General features: G+C 41.3%; 1 protein-coding gene across 1 annotated transcript; it reads right to left on the reverse strand.

The window, feature by feature from the left end:
• Window positions 1-9,953: 9,953 nt before the first annotated feature.
• On the reverse strand, window positions 9,954-11,063 carry LOC121874016. The gene is made up of 2 exons (XM_042377895.1): window positions 10,883-11,063; window positions 9,954-10,705 (listed from the first exon to the last, which is right to left on the reverse strand). The coding sequence occupies exons 1-2, from the start codon at window positions 10,970-10,972 to the stop codon at window positions 10,436-10,438; spliced, it is 360 nt and encodes a 119-aa protein (XP_042233829.1). The 5' UTR covers window positions 10,973-11,063; the 3' UTR covers window positions 9,954-10,435.
• Between the last annotated feature and the right edge of the window lie 252 nt (window positions 11,064-11,315).

An 11,315-nucleotide genomic window follows, 5' to 3' on the forward strand; every position in this document is an offset into this window, starting at 1 on the left:
CCCTGTGAATACATGGGAGGCAGGCAAATCCTTTGCTCTTTCTGCAGGCAAAGCATTTGCTCTTTCTACACCTAAAGCTGTCCATTTGGCTTTACTTGAACAACTCCATCAAAATGTACGCGTTTCTTAGCAGGAGGTCATAGTTTGCTATGACCGACACCAGTACCTCGAAGTCTGGAGAGAACAACACCAGCTGTGCATCAGGTGGGTTTCGATGTGATGCCAGTACTGCCTGTTGGATCAGCAATATGTCAGCTTCTTTGTGGTCGTTGTCCTCAAAGAACGGTTTCCTGTTGCTCCTAGTCTGTCCTGCAGCAGAGGTGATGATCAGTTTGGGAGAGTCCTTGTTGCATTCTTTGGTTTTTGCTGTAGATACTCGGTGAGATCAGCCTTTGTTTTGTCATGGGACAGGAAGAAGCTCATAGGGATGTGTTTGATGTTTGTGTCATCTCTTATTTGATACTAGACTGGGTCCTTTCCTTGTCTCCCTTTCTCTCTTGTGGTACTCTTCAGAGAATCAGCCTTGCGGGTATCAAGCACAAGAATGATCTCACACAGTCTCTCGTTAGAGACACCAGACTGTTATTGAAGCATCCACCAAAATCTTTCACTGAAGGCTTCTTTATTAGTTTCTACACAAGCACTATACCATCCACGAGTGCAGTTTTCTGTCTGGGATTGGTATCTTCATTGGATGTAGAAAACGATGGTTTCATTGTCCATTGCATCCTGTTGCTGGAGACTTGCAACTTGGATCTATTGCTGATCTTCCTGGGATGTTTCAGGTGTTCCCAACTTCTCAAGGTAGTAGTCAACCAACAGGTCTGTGCAGCCCTCGATCGGACCGAAGTCTCTGACCGAAACTCCATGTATATCCTGGCAGCTACGGCTCGGAATGTGAGCCAAGAAGTCGCTAATTTAACTATCAGTCGATTCTCAATTCGCCGTCTTCGAATCCAGCACCGTGAGAACATCTCAGCCATCATCAAAGAGAAGTTCTCCCCTATGGCGCCACTTGTCATCCATTGGGATGGCAAAATGATGACTGACATCATTGGCAGGGATGTCGTAGACCGTCTCCCAATCCTGGTTTCAGGAGGCAATGCCACCCAACTCCTCGGCATCCCGAAACTACTGTCTCGCACCGGAAAGTCTATGGCAGATATTGTCAATAAGGCTATTGAAGAATGGTCGGTGAAAAACAATGTTGTTGGGGCCGAAGTGTTTTGACACGACATCCACAAATACAGGTGGAATGAATGGAGCCTGTACTTTGTTGGAGCAGAAAATGGAGAAGGAACTCTTACATATTGCCTGTCGACATCCCATACTTAAAATTGTTTTGGAAGCAGCTTTCACGGCAGTCGTGGGTATATCGACAGGTCCACATATTCTAATGTTTAAACGTTTCCAGCAGAAATGGGGTTTAATTGACAAAAGCATCCCCCTTTACGGTGATGGACACACGTCCAGATCCCTGGTTACTAGAAATTGCAGACGAGGTCATCAAGTTTGCGACAGAACAGCTTGAAATTCACCAGCCCAGGGACGACTAACGAGAGCTCCTGGAGCTATCGATCATCTTCCTTGGTGAGGTTCCTCCTCGTGGTATCAGTTTCAAGGCACCAGTAGGCCTCCATCGCGTTAGGTGGATGGCTAAAGCCATCTATTCTATGAAACTCTGGATGTTCCGGGCTCAGTTCAAGCTGACTCCACGGGAGGAGACAGGTCTAAAAGCGGTTTGTGATTTCATCATCAAGGTATATCTTAAGGCTTGGTATCTCGCTCCTGTGCCCCAGTTAGTGCCTGCACAAGACCTCTGGCTGTTGAAAGAGCTCCATCTATACCACAGTATCCATCCAAAGATTCGGCAGTGACTCTCAAGAAATTTCAAGGCCATCTCTGGTACTTATGTGAGCGCCTTGTTCTTTTGGCACTATTCGATGACTCGGGATCAATCACTCTGGAATAAAAAAAGGGCGATGGCACAGAGGATGCTCCGTACAACATATGAGATGGATCCAATGATGAGGGATGTCGAGGACATATCTGCCATTCAAGAGAAAAAGGTCAGTTCTTTCTTTAACGGACGATCCAAGGCATTCTTTCGAATTTTGGGGCTAGATAATAGTTTCCTTCTAAAGACCCCAGAGGACTGGGAAGCAGATTATGCATTCCAGAGGGCCAATGAGGTCCTCATGCACCTGAAAGTTGTTAATGATCTGGCAGAAAGAGGAGTTGCACTCATGACAGAGTATAACAAGCTCATTACTGCTGATGAGGAACAAAAACAATACCTCCTCCAGGTCGTGGCAGACCAGAGGAAGCAATTTCCTACACCAAAGAAAACTGCATTGGTCTAGTATTTACTTGAGCCTTGCCCCTAGAAACAGACAAATAATCTGTCTGTTTGTCCTCCCATCAGATCTGACTTTGCTACGCATTATTATTATTGTGAAATGTCTTCATTGATAGCGACCTCTAAATATTATTCTAATGTCATGCATTTTTTACATTATTATTATTATGTCAAATATAACATTTTTGCGGGGTGCCCTAATCAATTTTCATTGTTTCATTTTTAAACCCTGTTTTTGAACCACCCTACTGTCAATACAGATCTTTGGTCTCCTTCACATCTGCAATATCGTCTCGCAGTTTCACAGTGGTTTTCTTGTTTCCAAACATGTTATTTTGTTAATCTCTATCTACATTGATGCCCATAGGCTGACAGCCCCCTTGATTCACTGTGACACGTAGTATTTATTGAGCTTCTGACTAGTGGCATCAATGTTCAGTATCTGTGGTACAGAATCATCTAGGATATAGACATGAGTGATCGGATTGTGCAGCCTGTCCCCTTCAGTTGTAAATGGGTTGTCGTGACTAAATATGTCATACAGCTTTCTCTATGGGAAGTATTTCTTTCGTTCAGTTTTGTAGTCGATTTTGCATTTGAAAATAGTTCCATCAAACAAACTGGCTCTCTTTTGAACTGTCTCCAACAGATGCTGATATGAATCTGTTCTGGGCTGTTGCACAAGTGCTCCTTTCATCGCATCGCCAGATTGGCACAGGGTACGCAACATCCACCTCGTGGATTCCTGGGTTTAATGAGCCCCTTGATCAAGTTTGGGTATGTCAATCATGATGAACACGTACTGGAACCTGCAGAATCTCCAAATAAAACAAAGGGAACCACTATAAACATAGCCACCACCACCACAGTATTGACACAGTTCATGTTTGTATGAGTTTGTAACGAATTGCTTTCTTAGTAACAAAGTAACAGTATGTAACACAGTAATGGGGAGAACATAATATCACTATACATTTACCAACCGTATATCTGTTGAGGTGACTGTTACCGGGAATATAGCAGTTACTTGTGAAACTGTCTCACTGTCCAGTCCCCTAAACTTCTTCTTCCATCAATAGTTCATTAACGGTGTATGTAAGTTCCACCATATTTTTCACTACAACGGTACAGCAAAGTATATTTTTTTAGCATTAAACTGTGCTCCTTTCATCGCATCGCCAGATTGGCACAGGATGCAATACAGTACAATACCATACAATACCATACCATACAATGCAATACACAACGAACTATAAATATTTGTAAGAATAAAAAATAATTATGTAGACATGTAAGACTCACAAATTGATAAAATATCCGTAAGACATTAGCTATTAGAAATGTGATTAAATGTTTTGTTATTAATCTAGTGTGAAATATATCGGTATTGGTGGTACAATCCTAATGGTCTCTAATCCTGTTGATTAGGTGAGGTTAATCTGTGTTTATTGAGATTAAAGATTAGGTGTGGGGTTTTTTCTAACCGAATGAGGGTGCGACAAGTCCGTAGACTTTCATTTTTGATAAGGGTGTTCCAAGTTCGCAGACTTGCATCGTTTTCCATCGTAAATATAATGGTTAATTAATGCCTTCCTAAAGAAACCATAGACATGGGACCAGGTTTGTTCCACTGTACGAATTTATTGAGATTTTTCCACCAAGTTTGATGAACAACGAGTGTGCTGTTTCGTCTGCCCAGAACAGACAAGCAGACAGACAGAGAGACAGACAGCTAGTCCTATAGTATATTAGATAGAGACATTCATCTCCCCAGTGTTGTGTGTATGTTATTAAAATAGGCAGTCCAGGTGTGAAATCGGCGTCCTCATGATTGATTGCACACGTGTGACGTAGGAGTTCCTTTTCAAGAATTGGTGGATGCTGTAGCACTTTAAAGCACGGGTGTATTCTGAACTTTTGTGTGAAGCATGTTACGGGTGTTGGTGGAGAAATGTACTCATGATTCTTGAACCTAGAAAGAGTAAAGAAAAAACAGCGGAGCATCCGCCTGCCTGACGGGTCATGAGTGATTTTCTCCGTGTCTTGTAAATGCCTACCACTTGGCAGGTTAGTAGTTACAATCTTCGGGTTCTGTGTAGTTAGGACAGATAGGATTATAGTATTTTGTGGATCATCTCAGACAGGCTATGAGTGATCCATGTTCTTGTGTAGTATGACTAAATCAGGATTTCTGTTCCTCAGGGATTGCTAAATAATTTTGTCGGATGCACTTAAGGCATTTTCACCAGGTAAATCAAGCAAATCATCTTCCTCCATTATAGTACTAGGTATTACGGAGGCAGCGGCTACAACTTTACTGGGTCTAGACTCATACTTCTTCAATAAGTTAGTGTGGAAGACTTTAGATCTGACATCATTTAACATGATCCGACAATCAAGATACCCTACTTTCTCTAAGACTGTATATGAACCCTTCCAACTCAAAAGCAACTTATTAGAACTTGTGGGCAACAATATCAGAACTTTATCTCCAACATCAAACTCCTTATTTAGGGATTTCTTTTCATAATGATGTTTATACCTCTCGCCTAACGATTGTAAACTTGTCTGAGCTCTTCTAGACGGTTTCTCAATTCCATGACATACTGATAGGTGTTGTGCACCTGTGGATCCTCACCAACTCCAGACCAGACCTCTCTCAAGAGACGCAGCGGGCCCTTAACTGTGCGGCCGTAGAGTAGTTCAAACGGTGAAAATCCTGTACTCGGCTGTGGTACCTCTCTATAAGCAAAGAGCACTGCTGAAAGATATCTGTCCCAATTTAAGGGGAGCTCTTGACAAGTCTTCTTCAACATTGACTTAAAAGTGTCGTTAAGCTTTTCACATAAGCCATTGGACATAGGATGGTAAGGCGAGGTAATTGACTGCTTAATACTTATGAGTCTACATATCTCTTGCATTAAATTTGAGGTGAATTATGAGCCCCGATCACGAAGAATTTCTTGGGGAACACAATTCGACTGAATATGCCTAGCAAAGCCTCTGCAACCCTTTCTGTCTCAATCCCTGGAATAGCTACGGCCTCTGGCCACCTTGTTGAATAATCCACCAAAGTCAGAATCCACCTATTCCCCTGGGAAGAGGGTGGACTGATCGGGCCGACCAGATCAACAGCAACTTTCTAAAAAGGGATAAACACTAAGGGCATTTTCCCTAGGGGTACCTTAGGTACCTTCCCCTTTAGGTATTGTCCTTTGACACCTATCACAGCTACGGCATCATCTTTTAATATGTCTAACAACTCCTGGCCGGTAAAATTAACTCAAAACTCTATCCTCAGTCTTTTTCATCCCTAAATGACCACCCATTAATGCGTCGTGGGCCAAGGTTAGTACATAGTCTCGTATGTCCTTAGGTAATAAAAGTTGCTAAAAATTCCTCCCCATATTTGCAGGCCTGAAGTTTATACCACAATCCCTTAAGTTTCACTAGCCTTATTTTCCCATTAACAGAATTGCTAATTAATCTTTGTAGGGATTCATCCCTCTCCTGTTCTTCTATTGTGATGGCAGAATCGTTAATAACTGTATTTTTTACTTTACTAACACATAATGGTTTAAACTCTTTCCTGTTTCGCTGTTGTGCCCTTGTCTGAATTGCTCCGGTGACAAGCAGAGACGCTGAAGCCCTCTCTTCTGTGAACGTCGTCTGTAGATTGGTTTCTAATTATCGAGTCCAGGCTCTGGGTTGTGTGCCTTGATAAATGTATGGGTGTTGTTCCTCGACTGGAAGCAATAGTCTCATCCACTCCAAGCAATGCGGAAACAGACTGTTCCACTCTCGCTATTGGTACCGCCTCCGTAGATGGAACCACACTGCGCTGCACGATACTCACACCAGAAGATGACCATGATGTAGAGATGTCTCCGGGTTCAGGACTCTCAATCTTCCCCCATAATGACTATTTTGTGGCCGGCACTACACAAGGACTAGGAAGCACTTTCTCTGTCACTGCTGGTGACGAAGAGGGAGAAATATCCTCAAACCTGGTTGAACCAGTGTTTACCAATGATGGTGTAGGGGCCTCAGCAACCTTCACAAGTCCTGGTAGAGCTCCAGGAATGTTCCCAATGATTATGTCACATATGGCATCATTTATACACGTAGCCTCCACAGTACCAGAAAAATAAGGCGTGTCAAGATAAACTTCTGTCAACTGATGATCTTGAACGTAGCGCCTGACCACCACACCTGTACAGCCGGTGTCGCGGAGTACCTCTACTTCATGGGCGTTGACATACCCCCGAGTAGTCCCCAGGTCTTTTTCCATCGATCCCACACCAACAATCAGGGGTACCACCTCAACAGATGGCAGAGTCACAGTCTGATCCCGGGGTGACTGTGTCAGGCAAGCCGCCGCTCTTTCTTCCTTGGCTCGACCTTGACTGTCTTGACCCTCCTGACGATCCTGGCGAGGTCCTCGCGTAGCTACCCTGCAGTCCCTTGCTATATGACCCTTCTTATGACACAGGAAACAAACCTTTTCCCGTAGTGTCGGAAAAGCTGGCGATGGCTTCTTATCTGGAGTTGCTTCAGTTGTAGTAGGGCAAGGTGTTATTCCCTCCTTTTGATGTCTAGGCTGATAAGTCTTCCACATAGGACCACCGTGTGCTTCTAAGTAGATCTCAGTCAGTTCCCTCATGGCTTTGATTGTTGGTGGTTTTCTCTCTTTCAAAAATAGTCGCAACTCTAAGTGACACCGTCTCTGGAACTGTTCACGGAGAATCAAGTCTTTAAGTCCTTTAAAAGACTTTTCGATTCCCGATAAGTCTATCCACCGTTATAGAAACCGAACCATGCGAGACGTAAACTGACTATCACTTTCTCATTTGTCCGGCACGGAGTCACGAAACTTTGAACGATAACCTTCGTCCGTGAGCATGCATCTTTCTAAGATAGTCTTTTTCACCGATTCATAATCCACTGCTTCAGTTGGCGACAAGGCAACATAAGCTTCATGAACTTTACCAGTAAGAAGAGAGCATAAATTAACTGCCCACTGATCTTTCGGCCACTCACTATTAGTTGCATACCTTTCATACCTCTCAATATATGTCGTGAACTTGTTCCTCAAACTCAGGAACTTTAGCTTTGAATAATAAGGGAGATTTGGCCTAGGTTCGGGGATATCCTGACAAAGCTGAAGCACATCAAGTTCATGTTATCGTTCTCTCTCCTTTTCGGCTCGTTCCTTCTCTCTTTCCACTGCTTCCTTTTCTCTAGCTTTGCTTCCTTCTCTTTAATTTTGATCTCGCATTCCAATTCCTGTTCTGCTTTCCTTAACTCATACTCTCTTTCTTTTTCTCTTCTTTCTTCTTATTTTCTTCTTTCCCCTCTCTCTTGCTGTCTTTCGATTCTTAGAATTGATTGTTGTTGAGTCACAAACTTTTTCAATTCAATTCCACCATACCCCAAGTCTCGACCAGTTTGAATCAATTCTCCGAGATCCATTGTTAGTCGATTTGAAATGCGTCACTCCTTATGTTCCTTTCTCTACTGTTACTCAGTCCTCACCTTGCACTTCCAATGCCTTCACTCAGTCTGAGTCCCGGGTCTGGGGACCATTGTCAGTTGTCACGGGACTTTCAGGCAGAGAGGAAAGGTTTAAGGAAACTCGTCGTGAAAAAATGACATATATTACACTATTTACATTCACAGAACAAGTTTTCATGTCCAAATATGTCCAATTACTTCACGCACAACTCGGCGGCTATCTTGTACTCCACGCCGACGTGTGTATACCAGGCATGGAGTTCCTTTTTCTCCATGCTGTCCGGTTCAGTCGGTGGTTCACGCTGCTCAGCCGTGACCATCACACCACCGCAAAAATATGGCTCGGTTGCCAACTAATCCTAATACAATACATCAAAAGTTTTACACCTTATACCCTATAAAACATAATGTGGCTCTCACATAATGTTTTAACAACCAAAACTAAATAACACTGATATAAAAAAACCCATCGTAAATGAAAACATTAGAAAACTTGGTCGTTCTCGGGTATCACCTAATTAGTCAATCATAGACAGCCGTGTCGGCCGACATATGACAATATATATATATATATATATATATATATATATATATATATATATATATATATATATATATATATATATATATAATTATGAAAGATAAATTTATATTATTTGAGTTTAACTAAGTGTGGCAGCAAAGGGTAACCTAATACAGCAAAACACACTTGGTTCAGTGTCGTTCTCCTCACACCTATTACTGTAATTGTTAAATTGTCCAATTCAAAAGCCTCTCCTCTATGGAAGATCACACCACCGGCCAGCATCACCTCTTCGTTCATCCTCAATTGGGGCGCCTGCTGTCAGTCAGGGGACTGGCAAACAGGTTGCAGCAGGTTATAGAGGAGGCTGACCCTGGGAAGGCCCCACGTCCCTGCGACGCACTGGGTGTATCGGCTTCACTGGCCTTCCTGAGGACCCACTCATTCTCACAGGTCCGGGAAGGGGGTCAGTGGAAATCGTCCTCCTGCTTCATAGCAAGATACCTGTCTCACCAAGGGTCAGACACACCCTGCATGGCAATGGGTCTCACCCCTTGACCCACAGACAAATTAATGTTGCTTAATCTAAGAATAAATAAAATTTAAATGGTCCTGCATGTGCTCACTGCTCCGCTAATATCCTAGCACCCTCCTTCCTCTGGAGTATAGCAAGTGCACTAGCAATTTCATCTCACAAAAATATGAGCTTGGAAAGGAATGGCCCCTTATTTAAAACTCAGGTATGCCTAACATGGCGCACGCAATAGGAGCTCTTATGCTCGGATTCCCATTGTCTCAAGTTTTCCGTTTTCTTCAACTGCTAGTAGCAGACTAGACCTGTCTGGATGTGTTAAAATTTGGCCCTGTCACCTCCTAAAAGTGATATCTTATGAGGTCTAATAGCAAGTGCACTAGCTTTGCTCACTCACCAAAAATAGGCTTTTCAGTAAGCTTCAAAGCCCCTATTTTCGTTTGTGATCACTGTTATAACGAACAGTAATACACCAAACGGATAATACAATAGACCTTATAAGAAATGAAAACATGGATGCTATTAGTACTGGGTAAATATTTGCATATCAGTTTCTCAGGCAAAATCTGCAAGATGTAATGTGTATGAAGAAGTTAATCCGAGGATGGAAGTGCACGATCTCTATAAAGACAAACACTTCATAAACGAGTTTCAGAAATTCGTTCACTAATTTCAGAGTGTCAGATAACTCGTTGACAATCGAGATGTAAACCGTGTTCAATAGAATATAGTATCTATCTGTCTGTTTCTATCGTCTATCGGCCGCAGCATATGCTGTGACGAAATTATCCATTTGTGTGTGTGGTATTAGTCATGTATTTGTATATTATATATTGAATACAAATAATGGGGATAATTCTATTATGATAAACCGTTTAAATATATTATATTATAGTCATCATCACCCGTTAACTATTCCTTACAGGACTATTTATATTCCATATTCAAAATTATTATATCAAACGCAAAACGACTTAAAGTAAATATATCAACATTGCATCACACAGGAGCACCAACAGAGTGGACACATTACATATCTTTATTATCTTGTCAATCTTCTTTTAAATGACCAAACTTGTTAATAACATCACATATATTCTGTATTTACCTGTAACACTTGGTTTCTAGTGTCAAAAACTCCTTGTGAATCGTATCATCAAAGATGCTTCGACATTATAATTAATCACTAGATCGTACATTAAGATGAGCCTGTTAGCCCGGATGATCGAATCCTCCCAGCGATCACCTAACTGTCGAGGACGAACTGATCTATAACTTACGTCTTTAAATTTCGAGTTATTATTAGTTTAAAGTAATATTTTTCATCGGTCTATTTCATTACGTAAAGATAATAATTTCTTACAAACTCTCTCTGAATTAATTTCTTATTAATAATATACGTGACGGCACAAATATATCTCTGCCCCCTTGTCCATATCCCGTATATTTGGCTGTCGTGGGGTCCTGGATGTACTATGTTAGATAATGGTAGATGATTGTGAGTTTCTCAATTTTGTGTTTTAATTTTATCAGAGAACCTCGCTGTCACTTTCTCTATCACAAAGATGACTCCAGCAGCAATAAGTCCCAGAAGGAGAAGCAGTAGAGGCCCTTGCATGTGTACGAGGGTGAGGGCTTTGATGCTGCTATCGCCAGACTCTCCTATAATGGGATCTTTAATTTGTTGATTTTTTTTCAGTTCCTTTCGCTGTCTTATACGACTCTCACGTTGAACGTCTAACAACTGTTCTTTCCTCCACTGCTCATACAGACCAGCCTGGAAGAGAACATTTAAAAAGAAGACAAATTCTCTTGATAGAATGTATATATTATAAAATATTGAGAAAACTATATTAAGCGAGAGAGAGAGAGAAAGGGGTAAAGTATGAGAAGTTTACACACTGATTATATAAACAGCACAACAAGGGTAAGATTACTTCCCAAGCTCACTCACTTCAGTGATAGCCATGATGTACCAGTCGAGAGTTGGCTTGTAAGGGGCGTCGTGGGGGATAGGCCAGGCCGTGGCTGAAGGAATAATCATCTCCCGTCCAATATAAAGTGGTGAGTATCCGTCTATTCTTGTAAAATGTTGTGCAATATTAAGTGAAAGGTACTGACGACCACCTACGTGTGCTCTCCTGGGAAATTAATTAATACCTTAGTAAAATAAATAAATAAACACACACACACACACACACACACATATATATATATATATATATATATATATATATATATATATATATATATATATATATATATATATATATATATATATAATATATATATATATATATATATATATATATATATATATATATATATATATATATATATATATATATAGTTCCTCCTCAAATTTTAGCTCACATATATGATTTTCT

This window comes from Homarus americanus, unplaced genomic scaffold, assembly GCF_018991925.1.
Source record: "Homarus americanus isolate GMGI-L3 unplaced genomic scaffold, GMGI_Hamer_2.0 scaffold25827, whole genome shotgun sequence".
NCBI lineage: Eukaryota > Metazoa > Arthropoda > Malacostraca > Decapoda > Nephropidae > Homarus > Homarus americanus.

Bases quoted from the DNA above. Each gene is read 5' to 3' on its own strand.
- LOC121874016 (XM_042377895.1), bottom strand. From the start codon at position 10,972: ATGATTATTCCTTCAGCCACGGCCTGGCCTATCCCCCACGACGCCCCT. The intron at 10,706-10,882 runs GTGAGTGAGCTT...GTTCTCTTCCAG, and splicing joins ACATCATGGCTATCACTGAA to GCTGGTCTGTATGAGCAGTG.